At 41.9% G+C, this 23,026-nt stretch overlaps 1 protein-coding gene across 1 annotated transcript; it reads left to right on the top strand.

Moving 5' to 3' along the window:
- Positions 1-110: 110 nt before the first annotated feature.
- On the top strand, positions 111-22,417 carry LOC117515746 (kelch-like protein 41b). The gene is given in 6 exon segments (XM_034176453.1): positions 111-1,336; positions 9,160-9,317; positions 15,884-15,991; positions 21,245-21,430; positions 21,639-21,785; positions 21,874-22,417. Coding segments are annotated over 6 exon segments (1,821 nt in total). The 5' UTR covers positions 111-226; the 3' UTR covers positions 21,986-22,417.
- Positions 22,418-23,026: the final 609 nt, after the last annotated feature.

The following is a 23,026-nucleotide window of genomic DNA, read 5'->3' as shown; positions in this document are numbered from 1 at the left end:
AGGCTTGTGCTTTGACTGGACTCAGTCAGATTCCGGTGTTGATGAAGTAGCCGGGGGGGGCTATATTTAGAGAGGGATGGGATTAAATTGCAGGGTCTTCAGAAGGGGAACCTTTTCTCCGCTTTGCCCTTTCCAGCCAGGACCGAGCGCCAACAGGACCTGCGGCCACTTTCTCCTTCCTTTTTCCACGCATTCCCTTCTTGACAGTTTTCCCTCCTGATTCGCCATGGACACCAGCACCATCAAGGAGGAGCTGCGCCTGTTTCAGAGCACCCTGCTCCAGGACTGAGGACGGGCTGAAGAACTTCTGAACGAGAATAAGTTTGTCGACTGCACCCTCAAGGTAGGCGACCGCAGCTTCCCTTGCCATCGGCTGATCATGGCTGCCTGCAGCCCTTACTTCAGGGAGATCTTCTTCACAGAAGATGGGAAGGAGGCAGAGAACACCAAGGAGGTCGTCTTGGAGGATGTTAACCCTTCCATCCTGGACATGGTCATCCAATATTTGTACTCGGCTGAGATTGACCTCACTGATGACAACATACAGGATATAATTGCTGTAGCTAATCGGTTTCAGATCCCTTCTGTCTTCACCGTCTGTGTCAACTACCTGCAAAAGAAAATTTCCCTGAGCAACTGTATGGCCATTTTCAGGATGGGCCTGGTGCTCGGCTGTCCTAGGCTCGCTGTGGCTGCGCGCAATTACATCGCCGATCGCTTTGAGCTCCTCTACAAGGATGATGAGTTCCTCAAGCTTGCACCCCATGAACTGTTTGCCATCATTGGTGGAGACTCTCTGAATGTGGAGAAAGAGGAGCTGGTGTTCGAAGGGGTCATGGCCTGGGTCCGTCATGACAAGGAGAAGCGCATCAAAGTGCTGGGAGATGCATTCGACTGCGTACGCTTCCGCCTGCTGCCAGAAAAGTACTTCCATGATAAAGTGGAGACCGATGACATCATCAAGGCCAACCCAGAGCTCCAGAAAAAGATGCAGGTCATCAAGAATGCTTTCAAGGGGAAACTACCCGAGAAACCCAAGAAGCAGGAGGGGGCAGAGAATGAAGACTGCGAGGAGGAGAACAGCCCCTTCCCCGGCTTCCTGAACGATAACCGCAGGCATGGCATGTACACTCGAGACTTCATCCTGATGATCAACGACACGGCGGCAGTGGCATATGATGTCAACGAGAACGAGTGCTTCCTGGCGGCCATGTCGGAGCAGCTGCCACGAAACCATGTCAGCTTGGCATCACAGAAAAACCAGCTCTACGTCATTGGAGGACTGTTTGTGGATGAGGAGAACAAGGAGATGCCCCTGCAGTGCTACGTCTATTTGGTAAGCTCAACGAGATGGCTGTCACAAAACTCATGGAAAATGATTGGTCCGTAACCAGGAATTCATTTAAGGGAGTCCAACTGTCTGTTCGATGTTGCCATCAATGTTTCAAGCTTTCTCAAACAATAGTTCTTTTTTTTTTTTAAGCAATGAGTCTTTCACGTGTTAAACTGATATTTGAGGGAAATGTAGCATTTTGTGTGTTTCAATGTGGAGAATCTTCCTGAAGGAATCACTTCAGGAATCAGTTTTCAAATGTTTCAACACAGTAAATCATTTTCTGATGCAATTGCTTGATTTAATATTTTGAAACTTTTAAAATAATCATTTTCTGAAGAAATAATATTTAATATTTGTTGATTGTTTTGAAACAGCAAATCATTCTCTGAACCTTGTATACTCATTGGTGGACTGGTGGAAGAGATGGTAGAGGAGAGGGGGGTGGGGAGCAGGACAGTTACTCAACCAGTCAATGGAAATTAATGGAAATTCAAACAATTCTCCTCTGAAATGCGTCCAGGTTTGGAGAACTTTTTACGGAATTTTACATAAATGTAAAATTATTTATAATGGAAAAAAGTGACAGATGCTAATTCACTGTATTGTCCAGTTCACAATATTTAAAAAAAAAAATAGGTTCAAGTGATTATAAAAAGGTATGTACAGTGTAATTGTTTCATTTAGTTTTAAGCATTTCAGAACAGAACAGTTTTCTTCATTTAACAGTTTTTGAATGTTTCATAAAAAAGAGAATTATTTTCTGAAGCAATTGGTTCACTTTTCAATATGAGACTTTTAAAACAGAATCACTTTATGAAGAAATCACTTAATTTTGTGTTTCAAGCCTTTAAAAATAAAAAATCATATGAATGACTTAATTTGTTTTTCCATATGAAATTTTTCTTGAAGCAATTATATAGGTTGTTTTTAAAGTTTCATGGAATCCTTTTTCTGAAGCAATTAATTCATTTATCATTTTGAGATTTTCAAAATGGATCAGTTTATGAAGTAATTGATTCATTTAGTGTTTTGAGCATATCAAAACTGAATAAGTATTTAATTTAGTAGTTTCATGTTTTGTGAAAGACAACCATTTTCTGAAGCTATTGGCTCATTTAGCATTTTGACAATTTCCAAATATAATCAGTTTATGAAGCAATTGCTTCATTTAGCATCGTGAGCATTTAAAATGGAATCATTTCTGAAGCAACTATATTTCATCAAAGACAATAATTTTCTGAAGCAAGTGGTTCATTAATCATTTTAAGACTTTTAAAACAGAATCAGTTTTAAGATGTAATTGTCTCATTTTGTGTTATGCATAATTTCTAAATAGAATAATTTAAGAAATTGGCTCAGTTATCATTTTGAAAGTTTCAAGTCATGTTTCAAGCATTATGAAACTAGAATAATGTGTTATTATTATTAGATTTCATGTAAACAAGACTCCTGACACTGTCTGCAAATCATTCATGGACATTATAGATATACTAGCGCGTTGTCCATGGGGAGCCACGGTAGCTGACGTTTTTCAAGGGTGGTAATAAATTCCACCAAGTTTCTATAATGAGTTGGAATGGCATGCGAGTCCTGAATGTTTTTAGGACCTTAGACCTCAACAGTTTTTAGAGGAACAACTCAACCCTTTTATTTGGATGGGCAGCAGATTGGTGGTGATGGGCAGCAATGTGGCAGTGATAGCTAATCCTTTTATGGGTGGTGATGAGAAGCAAGGAACTTTGTATGCTAGGCTTCTTCAGGGTCCCATTGATGATTCTGCTCTCAAACCAGCTGGGATGCATCCCAAGAAGGGCTCCAACAGTGGGTGTCCCTGGTGGTGTTAAGTGGACTAGTGCACCTAAGATCTGTGGTATGAGTCGGAGTGAGGCTCTTCAAGCAGGATCTAACCACATTTACGTGGAGCTCATTAATGTCAACAGTCAGACTAGATGATATTACGAACTATGTGCAGACTGTAGGTGAAGGTAACGTCACAATTTCACAACCATCCATGTGGAGGACAAGACATTGGATGGGTGGGACACCAAGTGCTATGTGGTGACCACTGGGATCGAACATTTGAAGGCTGTGACGTCACCAGAGTTCTGGCCTGCTGGTATTTTCGTCAAGTGATGGTTCTCTGCCAGGAAGAATCAGACTTAGAATCAATAATAGACTGATGTTCTGGCAATAGAGTTTAACTGTATTTTAATAATGGATTTTAACTTAAAAGTCTTATCATATAACAGTGCTGGTGTGGCCCGCGAAAAGATAGACTTCATTAGAGACCTGATGTTATGTTTATACAGGAATCTTGGTTAATTGATTCCAGACTGAATGTTCTTAAGGGGAGGAGCCCTGAGCATCTGGATAGCAGTATTGCAGCTGATCATGATGGTGAAATTTTAGTTGGTTGACCTAAAGGTGGCTTAGCTATTAGGCCTGTTCAAAATGTCAAATGTTACAAAATCTTTTGGGCCACATGTTGTTCTTGTTCCACTAATTAAATAAAAGATCTGTGCCAAATTTTATTGTAATCGGACATTGTTTATGGGGTCCCCACAAAGCAAGAATTCTCCCCAAACAAGTAATGTAATAATTCAGTAATTCCAGTAATGTTCTCCTCTGGGTGACCAATCAACGACCACTTTTTGCGATTAGAAGCCATCACATGTACCTGTAAAAGAAAAATAATGGCATCAGAGTCTTCTCTGATGCCATCGCCGTAACCTGAGGACGCCGCTCTGTGTTCAGCGATCTGCTGGGCTACAAGCTCCAGTTCCTACCAGAATTTACCTTGTGAATGCCAGATCATTGGCAAACAAAAGTTTTATTCTCAGGGACTTATTCCATACACGTGATCTGGATTTCCTTTGCGTTATGGAGACATGGATGAAAGCCGGTGAGTACAGCCCTGTCGTGGAACTTTTACCGGCCGATTGCTCCTTTTTTAACTCTCCACGGACACTGGGCCGGGGTGGAGGAACGTTGACTGTTTTTAAAAGTTCTTTTACCTGCAAATAGTGTCCTGCTTCCTTCTCCAGTTTTGAACTGACTGTTTTTGAGGTTGGTCGCAAAGACCCGGTGCTCTGCGCCGTCATCTACCGGCCTCCACAATACAACAAGGAGTTTATAAATGAGTTTTCAAACTTCCTTGCAGGACTGTTGCCCAACTATGATCGTCTTCTTCTTGTTGGCGATTTTAATATCCATGTCTGCTGCCCTGACAAGCCCACGGTGGAGGATTTTTTTTAAACTTAGTGGGTTCTTTTAATTTGAAGCAGTGAGTGTCTGGCCCCACACACCAACATGGACATACATTAGACTTGTTTTTTTTTTCCCATGGTCTGCTTGTGTCAAACTAGAAATCGGTGACTTTGTTTTTCTGATCATGCACCAGTCCTTTTTTAGTGTTGAACTCTCTTGTGTACCTGAGAAATGCTTGCGCATCTGTCAGACTCTGTCGGGCTTTTAACCCCCCTCACTGCCAAACGTTTTTCTGCTGTCTTCTCTGCTGCTTCTGGGCTCCCCGTTTCACCCGCGGCTGATACGGAGGAGCTGTGCTGTCGGTTTAACTCCTCCTGCCTTTCTATAATGGACTCTGTGGCTCCTCTAAAATCCAGGCGGTCTAAGTCTAGATCTGAACCCTGGCTTAATGAGAGACCCCGTGCTGCCACACGGGAATGTCGCAGAGCTGAACGCAGGTGGAAGAAGGACAACCTGTGGGTTTCATTTCTATTTTAAAGAACCGTTGGGGCCACTATCAAAAACACTGTCAAAGAGTCCAAAAGAGAGTATTTGTCACACATTGTAACGGAAAATTACAAGAACCCCCGTGTATTGTTCAGAACAATTGACTCTGTCCTGAATGTACCACGGCCTGTATGTCTGGAAACATCCACTGACTTATGTAACAGTTTTCTACTTTTTTTTTTATTGACAAGGTTGCTTCTGCAAGAGCTCCTCATTTCTCCACCCACCTTTGACCCCTCTGCCTTTGCTCCCTGCCCTGCGTTTTTTAACAGATTTGAACCTGCGACTCTGTCACAGTTAGAGGATGTGGTGGCTCATTTGAAACCATTGGGTTCCCCTTGTGATGTGGTCCCCCCCGCTTTTTTAAAGAACGTTTTCATACCTTAGGGCAGTCTGCCTCTGACCATTATAAACAGCAGCCTATCCTCCGGTGTTGTCCCTGTTAGTTTTAAAAACGCAGTCGTTCGTTGCTCGTCCTTTGTTGAAGAAGCCTGACCTCGACAACACTGAACTATCAAACTTTAGGCCTATCTCCAAGTTGCCATTTGTCTCCAAGATCCTGGAGAAAAATTGTCTATGCACAACTTTGAACATGAACATAACATTTCAGAGGTTTTTCAGTCTGATTTTAAAATGTTGCATAGCACAGAAACTGCCCTTTTAAAGGTTTATAATGACATTTTAATGGCAAATGATAATGGTAACCATGTCATTCTTGTCCTGCTTGACCTGACTGCTGCTTTTGAAACAATTGACCACAACATACTAATAAATCGTTGCAGCAGCTTATGGCATCGGTGGTAGTGTCCTGGACTGGTTCAGGTCCTACTTAACTGGTAGGACTATGTGCATTGGCCTCTGGGTTTGTGAGTCCCCTCCGCCTCCACTTTTATATGGGGTCCCCACAGGGTTCAATTCTTGGACCCCTACTCTTCTCCCTGTATTTGCTTCCCCTGGGGTCCATTCTCAGAAAGCATGGCATCAGCTTCCACTGCTATGCTGATGACAGCCAGCTATATGTCCCCTAAAGAAAAATGATGCCTCTTCTCTTCAGCCCCTTTTGTCCTGTCTTGAGGATGTTAAAGCCTGGATGGCATTGAATTTTCTAATTTTAATGAAAAGAAAACAGAGGTGATTGTTTTTGGCCCTAGCAGCTCCTCTTCTTCCTCACCTGTTGATCTGGGGCCTTTGTCAGCCTTTCGAAATCTACTGTCACAAACTTGGTTTTAAGATGGACAACGATCTTAAACTGGACCACCAAATCAGTGCAGTAGTCAGATCGAGTTTCTTTCACTTAAGGGCAGCTTGCTAAGGTTAAGCCTTTTCTTGCACATCAGCACTTTGAAACAGCAGTCCATGCTTTTATTACCTCCCGGCTGGATTACTGTATTGCACTTTATTATGGAATTAGCCGGTCCTCCCTTGCTGTCTCCAGCTAGTTCAGAATGCTGCCGCCCGTCTGCTAACTGGTTCACGTAAGAGGGAGCACATTACACCTATCCTGGCCTCCGTCTACTGGCTGCCTGTGCATTTTAGAATTCATTTTAAGATTCTTTTATTTGTTTTTAAATCTTTAAATGGCCTTGCCCCGCCCTAACCTCTCTGAGCTGCTTCATTGTTAAGCCCCTGCTCGCCACCTCCGGTCAGCTGATCAGCTCCTCCTGGAGGGTGCCGAGGTGCAAGCGTATGCTCAGAGGGGACCGAGCTTTTTCTGTTGTGGCTCCAAAGATGTGGAACGAGTTACCGCTCCACATCAGGCAGGCCTCTTCACTTTCTGTTTTAAAAATAATCTTAAAACCACTTTTATGTACTGGCTTTTAACCCAGAATGAGATTCTCGATCTGTTTGGCTGTTTTTAACTGTTTTTACTTGTTTTAGTTTAATTTTTATTGGGGGGGGGGGGGGGGGGGGCTTGTTTTTTATTTGTACTTTGTGGTTTGTTACCTTTTATATGTCCCCTTGTGTACAGCACTTTGTTTCAGCTGCAGCTGATTTTTAAAGTGCTTTATAAATAAAGTTGATTTGATTTGATTGGATTCTCCCATTAGGGTGACGTTGCCTTGCCAATGGAGGGAGATGAAAATGTGTCACTCTGGGGGACCTCTAAATCTTATCTGATTGAGCTCAAATTTGGTCTGCACCTATAAACCCCAAGTGGAACAAAAACATGTGGCCCCGAAGTCTCTCAGAACTTTTGTTTTTTCACTATATAACATGAACAGCCCTAATAGCTATCCTGTGGCACAAATCTATCAGCAATTTGTTGAAAATCCTGCTACAAGTAGATCATGTGCACTAGAAATTTCATCAGGTAATCTTGTGTTATAGGGAAGAATTTCTTGATGTACTGGATTCTGTAGAGTGTTTGTACATGGATGTCATAGTAAGCACATTATTGTTGGTGGTGAGATGAATTTTGATGTATTCAAATATAATACACATGATGTGTATTATAAAGAGTGGTGTGACCGTACTGATCGTACTTATGCCCATGATTTACCAGGCTGTGAGATAAGTTACACGTATAAATCTAGTTAAAGATTGTGTCACGTGTATAGATAATTTTACTGTTAGTAAATCCAGCATGGGTTAATTTAGGGAGCAAAATGCTTGTTATGATCCTCTTAATCCATCTTATCACAGTCCAGTAATGATAAATCTTAGAGAGAGTAAATCTATCTGATGGTAACAGCATTCACAAAAGGGATGTAGATTGGTACAAGGGTACAAATTATGATTATAATAGCTGACCAGATGTGTCAGGACCAGTATTTAGACAGAATGAGTATATATGATGTTATGCACTGCAATGATGCCAGTTGTGTAAGCGAGAACCACAGAAATCAGATAGACTTTTGATGTCACGACCTCATACAGTGTTGTTGTAGTTCTGACAGAGTACTGCCTAGAGTTAAAGATGGTAGACCATGTGGACTAGGTTGGTCTACTGAGGTTAAATCATATCTTGATGATTGTATCTTTTGGCACAAGTTATGCTTAGACGCAGGCTCTCCTAGAAATGGGGTACATTGTTGTGATTTGGTGCTCACACACACACAAACACATGCTCATCTTCAACCACTTACCCCAATTAAGGGTTGCGGGGGCTGGAGCCTATCCCAGCAGTCATAGAGCGCTGGACAGGACGCCAGTCTGTCGCAGGGCCACATATAGACAAACAAACACATGCACACCCGCATATATACACACACACACACACCATCCACCTACCCTGCATGTTTTTGGATGTGGGAGGAAGCCGGAGCACCCGGAGAAACCTGACGCAAACACAGGGAGAACACGCAAACTCCACACAGAAAAGCCCCAGGCGGGAATCAAACCTATGACCTTCTCACTGTGAGGCAACAGTGCTAACCACTAATCCACCGTGCAGCCGTGATTTGGTGCTTTATAAATAAAATATATTGAACTGAAATATGTTGAAGGATTAAAATAAAGGCAGGATACTTAATAAAGTATTTTTAACATGACCCTTTAACTCCTCCATGACCCTTAACTGGAGTAAGCAGATCTAGAAAATAGATGGATGGACGGATAATTGGCCATATGACAGCATGCACGCTGATCAGTGCCCTTCTTGTTTGACTGTTTTCACATGCAGCTTGCTCAATGATTCTGGAATTTGGTGATGCATATTGCATTGTTGTCTGCAAATTTGGCTCACAGCAGCTTCATATGGGGCTATTTTGTCTCACTGAAGCCTTAGTTTGTCTTTGATCCCAATGCTTTGTTGGCGATCAGGCTACAAATAAAGCAATGAAAAGGGGCAAATATTCCAATTAATTTTTCAGTATGGACTGTAACTGTAAGATGGAATCCAGATGACATGTTTTTTTTCCCCTGATTCAGCTTCTGCAGCCAATCAATAGAACTATGTTTCCCATGTTGCCTGTCTCAGGTTTTAATAGAACAGCCACAGTAAAAAGGCCTATAATACCTGCACTTTACAGAATAATCGATATGAGTGTACCACATGACGATTCATTCTGCTCTTTAGGACCTGCAGACAGAACTAATGGCTGCTCTGATTTCTGTGTTGCATGTTGCAGTTGGACCCTCTCTCGTATGAATGGGTCGCCCTGCCTCCCATGCCGTCTCCCAGATGTCTCTTCAGCATCGGTGAGAGTGACAGCCTGCTGTTCGCCGTGGCTGGAAAAGACCTGCAAACCAACGAATCACTGGACAGCGTGATGTGCTACGATGTCACGTCAGTAGTGCCAACAGTGTTGATTTTCTTTTTCCCTTCAGATTGTTTTTCACTCAGTGTGTCACAATTTATAAAATTTCAAGAAACTTATTGCTGAAATTGCATCCTCACTGCAATTTGGTAGTTTAATAAAGAATGTGATTTTTTTTTTTGTCAAGTTGCTGTGAGATCACACCTGACTTTGAACATAAACTGTGGAGAATAATATATTTGACATTTGGAATGTTTCTACAGAATTTGTTAAAAATCTAATCTTGAGACCTTTGCACAGAGAAAATCAAACTATCGGAAATGAAACTGAAGGACAAGGATGGTAATATAATCTCAAAAGACCATCACTTGAAAATAGTGGCACAATTTTGGCATTGCATGAAAATGCATAGGCGGTACTAGGGTGGGGCTTCTGCCCCTATCGCAAGAATTTCTGTAGCCTCGCCCATAAACCTGCAGAAAAATGACATTTGCCATTAAAATTTTATGTTTTCAGAATCAGGGACCTATCTTACACCAGGTTCAAAGCAGCACAAGTGTCAGTGCTAGTTTCAAACAATTAGTCCAAGGGTTTTAGCATAAAAATGGAAATTTTGTGGAAATTTTCAGGATATGCCAAGAAAAAATGTGGGGAATCAGGCACTAAAAATCCTTGAAAATCTTCTTTGTGATTTTTTTCATATTCCAAGATGGTATCCAAGATGGCCACTAATTCTCTTATTTATTTATTTTTTTTCCAGAATTTTGCTTCTGGAAGGATTAAAAATAATTTAAGTGTCTAATTGTATTTATTAAAATCTTTATCATGACTGTGGAGAGGTTTTGAGTGTGGGAACTGTCAGAAACTAAAATGGTGGCCATATTGGAATCCAAAATGGCTGCCACAGTATTTATATTTAAGTGTCTTAGACCATGTTTTAAGGTATGCAAAATTGTATGAAGTTCAACCAGTCAACAGCTGACTGAACAATGGAGCACACCTGACAGCTGATGTGCTCTGATTATTTAGAGACAAATGGACAATGTGCACTACTTTGGTCCCTACCCAGACAGCAAATAGATCCGGGCCAGATGTAGTCCAACATCTGGTACCAATCCTGAAAACAGATCCGGTCCAGACAGTTTTTGCACCCTGGCCCAGATCCGGCACGGCTCCGCTTTACAGTTCTGGAACAGATCCGGACCAGATCTGAACTGGATCCGCAAAAGACCAACCGTTTACAGACCATATCTGGCACGGATCTGGGGCAGATGTGGACCGCATCACAGCACCATGGCAGGAACAATCAATCAATCAAGTTTATTTCTAGAGCCCTTTACAACACTCAAAGTGAGCAAAGTGCATTACAACAAAATTTAAAAACAAAACATGGTAAAAACAAATATCCAGCAGTAAAACCATTACAAAAACAATTAAATAAAATATGCATAAAAACATTTAATAACATAAAATAAAGCGCCATCATGCTACTGAGTGTTAAAAGCCAGCCTGAACAAATACGTCTTGAGCCTGGACTTAAAAAGCTCCAAGTCAGAGATGATTCTCATTTCAGGGGGCAATTTATTCCAAAGTTTGGGCAGAGCAACAGAGCCCGATCACCCCAGCGTTTAGACCTGGACCTGGGCACCTCCAGTAAAGCTGATTTACAGACCTCAAAGACCTGTTTGAGACACGAGGATGCAAAAGCTCAGTCAAATAAGGAGGGGCCAGGCCATTAAGGGTTTTAAAGACAAACATCAAAATTTTAAAATCAACCCTAAAAGAGACTGGAAGCCAGTGCAAATTAAAAAGAACTGGGGTGATGTGCTGACGTCTTGATATGTTTGTTAAAAATCGGGCTGCAGCATTTTGCACCAGCTGGAGACGACTCAGAGATGTCTGAGGAACTCCAACATAAAGGGCATTACAATAGTCAATTCTAGAGCTGATAAAAGCGTGGATAGTTTTTTCAAGGTCAGTGTGGTTTAAAAATGGTTTAACCTTAGATAAAAGACGCAACTGACAAAAACTTGTTCTTACCACGCTGTCAATTTGTTTGTCAAATCTAAAAGAATTGTCAAATACTACCCCAAGATTTCTTACTATACATTTCAAAGACGCAGACAACAAACCAGAACCTAGAAGAGCAGGGTCACCAAACAAAATGTAATCAGTTTTGTCCTCGTTCAAATGGAGAAAATTTTGCTGTAGCCACAGCTTTATATCAGCCATGCAGTCTGACAAATGTCTGATAGCGTCATTTGTATTTGAAGACATTGGCAGATAAATCTGCAGGTCATCTGCATAGCAATGAAAAGACATGTTATGTCTCTCCATAATGGAGCCCAGTGGTAACATATAAAGACAAAACAAAATGGGGCCCAAAATGGAACCCTGGGGTACTCCACAAGACAAGGTTGCAACAGAGGAGGACAAGTCACCTATCATGACAGAAAATGTTCTGTTCATTAGATAGGAACTAAACCACTTTAATGCTGTGCCACAAATGCCAACATGGTGCTTTAAACGAGACAAGAGAATCCTGTGATCAACAGTATCAAATGCTGCTGTCAAATCAAGAAGCACTAAAAGAACTGGACATTTAGCATCAAGCGACAGAGCCACATCATTGTGGACTTTGAGGAGTGCAGATTCTGTGCTGTGCCTTGTTCTGAACCCTGACTGAAATTTTTCAAGAATAAAATTACTATCTAAGAACACTTGCAACTGTTTAAAAACAGCTTTTTCAATAATTTTTGAAATAAAAGACAAATTTGACACAGGTCTAAAATGAGATAGAACAGAAGTGTCAAGGCGTGGTTTTTTAAGCAATGGTCTCACCACAGCATGTTTGAAAGCATCAGGAAAACATCCTGAACTTAAAGACATATTAATTAAAATCAAAAGGGAAGGGCCAACAGTGCTGAAAATCAAGGGGTAAGTTCCGTGGATCCAAGGAAACTGATTTGTATCTATAACACACAGATCAGTGTCCCTGGACTTATAAAACTTGATTGTCATAAAGAAACAAAACGCTTTGTAATAAGCATTTAAAAAAGCCTCAGTGACGATCACGATTACAGAGTACAGAGTTTACAACCACTAATAGATAGTTTCTACTGAGTGCAGATAAAATTGCTTATCGTTATGCCCCATGTTCCTGCCACAGTGTTGTGATGCGGTCCACATCTGCCCCAGATCCGTGCCAGATATGCTCTGTAAACGGTTGGTGTTTTGCGAATCCAGTTCAGATCTGGTCCGGATCTGTTCCAGAACTGTAAAGCGGAGCTGTGCCGGATCTGGGCCAGGGTGCAAAAACTGTCTAGACCAGATCTGTTTTCAGGATTGGTACCAGATGTTGGATTACATCCGGCCCGGATCTATTTGCTGTCTGGGTAAGGACCAGGATGCTCCACAGATGGCCAAGATAGAGCCCTCATTTTCTGGAATTCTCTGGCTGATCGAGTCCTATGCATATTGCTTGTACGATGTCATGGGGTCATTTGAGGTAGTTAACAGCACTCATATAGTACAAGATCTATTTATGTTATTATTATTATTATTATTATTATTATTATTAATAGTAGTAGTAGTAATAGTAGTAGTATTATGTTTTCAAAATTAAAGTGGATGTTGTGGAATGCTGGATGATAGTTCAGAAAGAGTGAAGAAGAATAGGGTCATCTAAAGGAGAGCAGCTCCTATCCTACTTGTTTATTTATACTGTGGAGGCAAAATTTAAAATTGTCTTGTGCCAGTATCAATCATAAATTTCAGTTTTCTCCCATTTACTGTTGGCAAAATTTCAAAAGGTTGGAGTTTTAAAAACATATGATATGGATTAGAGTTTTTCTAATTCAGCAATCTTATTTAAATCCATTGGTTGAACCTCCGGGGAGGGCTTTGTGTTGCTTTTTGACTTAAATAATCATTTACTTTACGCTCAAAATTTATATTTGTGTGGTGTTCCGTGGCGGGTGTGACTGTGTTGTGTGTGTTTGATTCACCGTGTGCCGTGCTGGCTGTCTGTTGTGGTCAGTCTGTGAGGGTGTCCTGAGTCTGCTGGGCTGGACCCTGTCCCGCTCAGCGTCTGCCTCGTCTACTACAGAAGCCTCCACGTCTGCATTCTCCCTTGGACAGCATTATGGGCACTTCAGTGGACCAGCGGTCAAACGTCCCACAGATAAAACAGCTGTCTGGATCTTCAGTGTCTCTGGGTCGGGCTGTTGTCGGCCTCAGATCAAAGTTCTCCTTTGCTTGAGCGTAATGTGCATGTTTTAGTTAGAATGTCATTTATTCTGTTGTCAGCCCATCATCCAATCAGGGTTTGCTCAATTCCCTGACGGATCTCAGATCTCAGGCCAGGGACCAGACAGGACTTTAGGACAGCTTCAAATGGTGTCTCTCCCTTTGCATCACAGGCACCATCAGCTTTTTCCATGTCCACTGTGTGCAATGAACTCCTTCTCCAGCCGGACGAAAACGGTCTGTCACAGTCTCACCAGGATTTTGTTTGCAGGCTTGGATCGCCGCCATGTCCACTGTGGCTGGACATTTGGCCTTGATGTCATCACAAACTGCTTTGACATGCAATTCGTACTCACTGGCATTTTCCCAGATGATGGTTTCAGCTTTCAGTTTTGTGCAGGTGGTCTTTCAACCACAGCTTGGATTTTCAGGTATGGTTGGACTGGAACAAGTGTCTTTAAAAGGCTGATCAGTTCTTCACCTGTCGGTATCCAGGCGTGACAGAAAGCAGTCACTTTTCCTGTAGTGATGCTGTAGCTGGTGAATCTGGTTGGGGTCAGTGTTAAACAGAACACCAGTCCTCCCCTCGTGGATTCTGATCTTTGACTTCGGGCACAGCCAGGCTCAGATAGAGGGTGTTGGGGGGTAGGGAGGTGGAGAAGAAACGGGATTATTAGCTGATAAAGTTTGTACCATGGTACGGTATAACATTTCTCTGTCTGTCAAATCCACTGTCCCTCGTTTTTGACATAACTTTTGCCTTCTGTTTATCCATATTTTCTTTTAGTTTGTCCAATTGATTTCTGCTTAAGCTACCTCCTGCTGGGAACCCAAAATCCCTCTCCCATATATTCACGTGTGAGACAATTGTCCCCATATTTCTCCAGCATTATTCGTACAATTGGAGAGCACCAGTCGACTTCATCAGGTTTTTCTTTTCCTGTTTTGTTCCCCATTTCACAACTCAGAGTCACCTTTGACCCTTACATTAACTCAGGGAATCAAAATTCTCAACTTCGAAATACGTGTAAAACGTCTTTTATTTGCTACGACTCAGAGGTCTCTGACCTTCTACACTTGGAGTCAGCTCTTTTTTATTTTTTCCTCTTTTTTCTCTTTCTCTCTCTCTTTTCTCTTTTTTTTTTCTTTTTTTATGCTGATTTTTACCTCAGAAACTCAGACCACTCGTCTTTAAAGAGTTTCTCACCAGGGCCCACACTCAGTTAAAATAAAGTTTTATTTTAACTTGCAACACCTGGTTGTCAAACAGTCAATTTTAACTTCCACAAAAAAATGACAGCCTCTCTCACCAGTGTTGTTGGTACAACACCCACCGTTCGTGGGAATGCTGCACTGACGATCAGGAACCTGGAGCCGGTCGGTCCTCCGTCCGGTAATAGCGGGTACGAGGCAGATCTCTACTAGATCTGTTTGGCCATCTGTCCAGTCCAGTCCGATGGTCCAGAAAGCATCCCACTTCTTGACACTACCTTGTGGAGGCAAAATTTCAAACTTGGACCAAACGGTCTTTGGCTGTCGTGGAAGGAAGAGTCAAGAGGTTGACTGTTTGTCAAAATTAACAGGTTTATTATACAAAGCACTTTGGACACACCAACGAACAGCATACAGCAAGTGTCTGTGCGTGTGTGTGTCAGTCAGCACCCTTATGTACATATGTCAGGACAGTGTTCGTGTGCAAGTTCTCATGAGCTCATCTCCCCAAACTGATACTGGTGGCTATCTGATCTCATCTGATCAGAACGAGGAATCAGAACAGACTCTGTGTCCCTTTGAGTCAGACAGAAACATGAGGCTATCAGTCTTTTGCGCAGGCTGCATGAACAGTCTTTAGATTAAGCAAGGACATTTCACAGTGCATTCCCACAGTGATGAACACAATATGAAATAATAATATAATATAATATAATATGAAATAAAACATGGCGTCACAAGAAGACAGTTATTTTGCTTTCACAATACTGTGTGTCTTTCTTTTTCTGATGTTTTCACATATTTGCTTTTGTGTCTTTCCAGAAGTATAAATGCTACTATTTGATGTGTGTAGATATTTCTGAATGGTGTGTATTGTATGTGTGTATTAATATGGATGTGGTAGGTACAGTACTGCAAAATGCACATTTGCACATTTAATACAAATTCAGTTTCTGAAGCACACGCTAAGACGGGAAAAACAACCTCTGGAGCCGTCACTGATTTGTGGTTTAAAAGTATCAACTTCAAAAGTGGTTGTTCTGTAAAACTAAATGTTGACGTGAATCTGTTTTGGATCAGAGGGTTTCATTGAAAGATTCTGATCATAACTGTCTCCAAAATGTGTCTTCCTCAGGAAGATGAAGTGGACTGAGACCAAAAAGCTTCCCCTGAAGATCCACGGCCACGCTGTGGTCTCCCACAAAGGACTGGTGTACTGTGCTGGAGGAAAGACAGATGACAAGTGAGCAGATGAGTGTGCATGTGGCCTGATGCTGTGAGCTGTTTGTGGTTTTGTCCTGTTAGGTTAGCACGTCACACAGTAATTACACTGTGGCAACCCTGTCATGTCTGAATGCGGTGACGCTCCATTTACACGTACAGTATCATGATTATAGCGACTCTGATCACTGTCTATGCAAAGCACAGAACAACCTCGGTTTCAACAACATGCAATATCAAGAGAACTGTTGACACAGGAAAATGAACACAACTAAAAATAAATCTTAGTGTATTATCATAAAAATAACTAGAAGCACTCGGAAAATGCAAACCTCCACCAAGGCCATAGGGTCACTGACGTCACATGGAATACCCTTTGGCAAAGAGACTTAGTCCACGTCATTTCACGCATCTACCGTCATGTTTCAGATTCAGTGGTTAACCCTCTGGGGTCCGAGGACATTTTTTGGACAGTTCACTCGCCTGGCATAAATGTTTTATTATTGCTGTTAATAGCTCTCCCTGCATCCCACAATCAAGTTTTATATCTCTTTTTTTCAGAACAACCTGTATTTTCAAAATATATATGCTATAGTTGTGTTTTATAAGTGTAATAAAGGTTTACAATCAGAAATAAGAAAGGAAAAAGTAAAGTGGAAATAATTTTCCACACACATTTATTCAAAACACACAGCAAACTATAATAAACAACTGTTTTGACACTTTATAAAGATAATTTGGGCTCTTGTGTGAAAGACTGTACAACAAAAAGATTCAAACAATAAACACAAATGCACATTTTGAACAGAATATACAAAATGGTCTATGGGTTTTGTTTGGCTTCATCTCAAAGCAATTTCTGTCGGCTATTACACAAAGGTCACATCACAAACTTCTACTTTGAAGTTAACTATGTGTTTGTTCTCTCCTGATCTGAAAGCAACACTCACACTTCGAGACTCATTCAGTTTGAGGAGCGGCCCCTCCCCCCTCGCTCCATTGATATGGTAAACAGTGCTTTACGCCGGAGCGAGAGAGCTTGCCACAGGCTTATCCAGTAACATTCACAGGAAAACTAGTCGAGCAATCCTGATACTCACACACTGTTTGAGCACGTGAGATTGTATGAGAGATTCTCTATCTGCTCCGTCTGCTCACTTTCACTTTTGCTGTGCGTAATGGCGCAGGGCATATTGGAGCAGCCAGGGGGCTATTCAAACTGGCCAACTAGTAACACATCACTCCTAAAAACAATCTTTGGTGTGTCACATGAGGTGAATCTGCCCTATGATTGGATTTTGGAAAACCATGTGACGGTGAACCAATTCCAATTGGACACTCACATTGCTCACGTCATCACACAGCTTCTATGAGGAATACAAAGATGGTGGACAGTGGCTCGAAAGTCCGTGGAGTTAACTTTTCAGCAAAAAAAAGTATGTTTTCTATCTCATATCATTAAAGGTTATTTATAATTTATAATTTTAGTAAAGCTAAATCGGCCCCAGAGGGTTAAACCCTTACATCTTCAGCAAATGTATTTATGGTTATGTAGTTCAGAAACTGCATGAATTACACAACTTTTTTTTATTTTCTAATAACAAGTTTATTCAATGAGGAGAAACAAATGCTAAATTATTGTTGTGTCGTAACTTCATTTTTGTTCAGCCTTTGTGACCCGTCTTCATGAAGTTAGATGCAAAAATGTTGAAATTGGCCCTATCCTGCAATGATAAAGAATCCTTAAAAAAATTACTGGATCCGGATCGTGTTCTGGATCATTACCAAACTTTTATGACTTCTAAGTTAGGCCAAGATACACCCCTGGTGAAAATTTCATTGAATAATCCTGATAACAAACCAACCAACAAACAAACGGACAAGACCGAAAACATAACCTCCTTGGCAGAGTAATAATAATCAGGAGGAAGTGGTACCAAGTGATAAGCTTCAATGGCCTCACATGAGGCCGTCCCAGCAGTACAAAAACTTACAGTTGTTTGACTGGCCCCTTGTGGCTGGCTCCAAAACAGAGCACATTCCCATAGAGGTCCATGTTAAAATGCCCAACTTTAGAGCAGAAATAAACATGTTTATAGCCGGGTACAAAACACAATTTTGGTCTGTATAGATAGTTTCCTCTTACATGGGGTGGGGGGGGATTTTTTCTAACTTCTTAGTTTAAGACCTTTTAAGCTATAAAGTTCTATCAATTTGGGGGGTGTGGTTGCTTTGAGTGACAGCGGCTGAGCTGTGCATCTCCACCTCTCAGTGCATTGGTAACTCAGTGTCTCGTCAAAGCAGCCAGTTGCAACCAACTGAGTGAAATTCTTGACAGATTTAATATTACATGCTAACGGTGGTAGCAATTTTAGCAGCTGTTTTATCCATTAGGTACACTTAATGCACCATTACTTTGAAAATAACCGCTCGTAAAATTTAATTTCCACACCAAAGCAAATAGTTCAGAGAACCACGATGCACTCCCCAAAAATATGAGTTAATAAACACCTGAACTAAGACTAACCTATAATCTTAGGTCACTGTACTCAGAGAGGTGCATGTTCAGGCTTATTTCCTAATACATGGAGCCACCCCTCTATGCATTTAAGTTCATCGTAAATAAGAAAACCACCATCATAAAGCAGTCTAATCTTGTTTAGTCGGCTAAACTGACTTAGTTGACTAATCTGTTGACGTTAGTCATTGCACAAAGCGCTTAATCTGCTAAAGTTTCACGTTAGCCGGTTAAAGTTTTGAGCTTGCTACAGAGGTGGCTAATCTTACTTTAGTTGACAAAACTACAGTGTCTTACCTCAAAAATCATGTACCACCACTTGATGGAGCAGGAAGGAAGGAGAATCTTTCGGCAGGACTGGGTGTTCCGAGAACAGAATACTCCATTGGATAGGTTTACGGATGCCAAGGTTCAAAAGCGATACCAGGACTCTTCCTAGAGCTGGCTGCCCGTCTAAACTGAGCGATCGGGGAGAGGGGCCTTAGTTTACTAAAATGCACCTGAAGGATTGTCAGACCATGAGAAACAAAATTCTCTGTTCTGATGAGTCAAAGATTGAACTCTTTGGCGTGAATGCAGGTGTCATGTTTGGAGGAAACCAAGCACCATCCCTACATTGAAGCATGGTGGTGGCAGCATCATGCTGTGGGGATGTTTTTCAGTGGCAGGAACTGGGAGACTAGTCAGGATTGAGGAAAAGATGACTGCAGCAATGTACAGAGACATTGTGGATGAAAACCTGCTCCAGAGCACTCTTGACCTCAGAGTGGGGTGACAGTTCATCTTTCAGTAGGACAATGATGCAAAGCACACAGCCAAGATATCAAAGGAGTGTCTTCAGGACAACTCTGTGAATGTCCTTGAGTGGCCCAGCCAGAGCCCAGACCTAAATCTGATTGAACATCTCTGGAGAGATCTGAAAATAGCTGTGCACCGACGCTCCCCATCCAACATGATGGAGCTTGAGAGGTGCTGTAAAGAGAAATGGGCAAAACTGCCCAAAGATAGGTGCACCAAGCTTGTGGCATCATATTCAAGAAGACCTGAGGCCAAAGGTACATCGAAAGAGTACTGAGCAAAGGGTGTGAATATTTGTGTGCATCTGATTTGTTTGTTTGTTTGCTTGCTTGTTTTTAATAAATTTGCAAAAACAAAAAAAACGGCATGTTGTGAGTAGAATTTTGAGGGAAAAAAATAATTTACTCCATTTTGAAATAAGGTTGTAACATAACAAAATGTGGAAAAAGTGAAGCGCTGTGAATACTTTTCGGATGCACGGTATAGAGGGTTTTCAATCACGTGACCAATTTGCTGCAGGACAGGTGCCATCTCCATTCTGGATTACAAGGAGGCTGACACGTGATAGAAAAATGAAGAGAATGTATGGTTATTACGATGCTTTAAATCCTTGAGATAAAGCTATTTATCATGATAGATGTGTAGCAGTTGGTTCAGTGGATCCGTATCTTGTACCAGATAGTGAATTTAGTGGCGATGTAACGAACTGGCCGACAGTGTCACACTGCGATATTGTGAACTAGGAAGCTGCCGACCAGGTCAACCTCGCCGGCCTCCTGCAGAGCATCACAGCGGAGCTCTGAAAGCGGAGGTCGTCTTGAAGTCCTGAGCGATTTCTCTCACCAGGCACTGGAAGGGCAGCTTGCGGATCAGCAGCTCGGTGCTCGAGGACCACAATGTAAATAAGCATCCACACTGGAAGCGTTCTTGTGTTATCCTCGGCAGTATTTTTATGTATTCTTATATCATTTTATTGCCGAATAAAATAAAATAAAATTCTGGTAGCAGTGGATTTCTGTTAGTGGCGGATCTCTCTCAGTGCCACAGTGTCGTGAGGCTTCTTCACGCCAACGTTGAAGCTTCTGCAATTGTTCGCCAAATGCACGTAGCATATCACAGCAGCCACCGCGTCGTAATCCAGAATGGCCACGGGACACAAAATGACGTGACCGATACGTCACATGAAAACCCTCTATAGCTTGAAATGAACTTGGTTATCACGCTGACAAACAAGCTCATTTCATCTTTTATTTCAAAGCCTCAGTCTGGTGGCCACCAAGAACCCATGGCTTGTTGGTACTGACAGGTTTGCTCTTGTAGATGACAATTAGCCAATATTAGTTAGCTAGCAAAGGTTAGCTTTAGCAAGCTAATGTAAGAAAATTGCAACTTAAGGCAAAAAATTTAACTAGCCAACATTAGCATTCATCTACAGACATAACGTAATTCAGAACCTCTGATGTAACATGTATCAAATAAGATAGATAGCTACTTACATTAACCTATGACAGCAGGCATTCTGACCTTAAGAACGGCACAGCACACCTATAGATAGATAGATAGATAGATAGATAGATAGATAGATAGATAGATAGATAGATAGATAGATAGATAGATAGATAGATAGATAGATAGATAGATAGATAGATAGATAGATAGATAGATAGATAGAAAGTAGTTGGGGAGGGGGCCTCAAAATATAATTATCTACATAAGGGACCCTGCTGAAAACTCTGGGAACCACTAATCTAATACTTTAAATTTGTATATTTTGGCTGCTGACAGATTTGCAGGACTTTTTAAAGTTATGTATGGAAAATGCTTTGTCCAAATAACAAAAAAATCTGAAACTCCACCGTTGCCACTTCTAAAAACATATCCTCCTTGGTTACAGTAATCGCTGCAAGCGATCCTCATCAATTCTTCATCCACAGTTGCATCCTTCTTTCTTCTCCGCAGCAAAGCCCTCAACAAGCTGTTTGTGTACAACCACAAGCAGTCAGAGTGGAGGGAGCTGGCAGCCATGAAGACTGCCAGAGCCATGTTCGGAGCCACCATCCACAAAGGCAAGATCGTGGTAGTCGGTGGAGTCAATGAAGAAGGCCTCACTGCTGCATGTGAAGCCTACGACTTTACAACAAACAAGTATGTTACCATCACTATACCTTCTAGCTGAGGTCTTCAAAATAAAGCTGCAGTGTTCACATACTGTGGCTGATATTTTTACTACTAACGAGCGAAACAAACACCTACGCTGTTGACAGCTGGACAAATGCCTGAGGGTGCGTCAGGCGTCTAAAAGGAGGACTACATCTCCTGCTTGACCTTTTTCCCTGATGTTGGTTCTCCTTAGGTGGGAGCCCTTCACAGAGTTTCCCCAGGAGAGGAGCTCAGTCAACCTGGTGAGCAGTGGGGACTCCCTGTACGCAGTGGGCGGCTTCGCTATGGTCCAGATGGATAACAAGGAGCTGGCTCCCACAGAGGTCACTGATGTTTGGCAGTAAGTTTTCTGAAGCGATGAGACCAGGACACATCACAGCTTTCTGTAGGTTGCTGCGCTTTGACAAACTCTCTCTACTTTCCTGTAGGTATGAAGATGGTGGGAAGCAGTGGAGCGGAATGCTGAGGGAGATGCGTTATGCAGCAGGCTCCTCCTGTGTGTCCATGCGCCTCAACGCAGCCAGAATGCCCAAGCTGTAGAGAAAAGCCACCGTCTTTCACCTCAAAGCTGCTTTCGAGGCATCTTCCACTCCATTTTCTTTGCCAAGAGTTGATCTTTGATGATGCTTTTCCTCTGAACTCCTCAGATTTTTATCCACACCAAGGAATTCTTCCACCACTTCAAAGACTGCATCCCCATATCTGTTTGCATATTTTCTAGCTTTTATTTTGTAAAATAAACATTTGTAAAGTTTGCATTTTGTGCAATCTTGTTTAAAGATGGTGTGGACTGCCGACGTGTCTGAGAAGACATTCACAGCTGCTTTGTGCTTGCCGATGGGAGATGGCAAACAATGGGTGGAACAGAGTTCAAAGCAGGTGGAATGTTGACATTTCAACAACCAGTCTCTGTGTTCTGCAAACAAATGTAACACATTCAAATAAAGCTGTGCAGCAGGTTTGACAAATGGACAAATTGGTCACATTACTGGAAAAGGTTTGGGTGTATCTGCACACATTCCAAGTGCCACACTGGAATTTTTGTGAATTAATTGTTGCATTAGCCAGCAATAGTGTAGGGTATCAGTAACTACAATTAACACAACAGAACTCATAGACAGGTGAGCAGATTTGTACCAAGCTGGGGTGAAATATTACTGAATATCCCTGGTGTGCTGAGACGGTGATGTTAGCCTCACTTTGATGGTGTGCGAGAGCTGCTCTCCTATTGGTCGTTTGGGAGTGGGAAATCTCACTCCAAGATGGAGGTCAGTATCCGGCCCAATTCATAGTCAGGCCGGTTGTCGGGCTACGCACTGATTTACGATGAACTCATTTATGTATAAAGGGGTGGAGCGTGGGTGGCTCAGTGTGTGATGAAAGAAGCCTGAATACGCCCCTATCTTCCATTCTGAACCACCAGCTACCAGGCTAGTGTTGATTTGGGTGTTTATTAAATCAAATTTTTCGGGACTGCATGGTGGTTCTCTGAACAGTTTGCTTTGGTGTGGACAGTAAAAGTTAGGAGCTGCTTATTTTATCAGTAATCATTCATTATCCTCTTAAACCCTGGAGTCCCCA

Source organism: Thalassophryne amazonica, chromosome 1 (assembly GCF_902500255.1).
Source record: "Thalassophryne amazonica chromosome 1, fThaAma1.1, whole genome shotgun sequence".
NCBI lineage: Eukaryota > Metazoa > Chordata > Actinopteri > Batrachoidiformes > Batrachoididae > Thalassophryne > Thalassophryne amazonica.
This window is presented reverse-complemented; position numbering and strand designations above follow the sequence as displayed.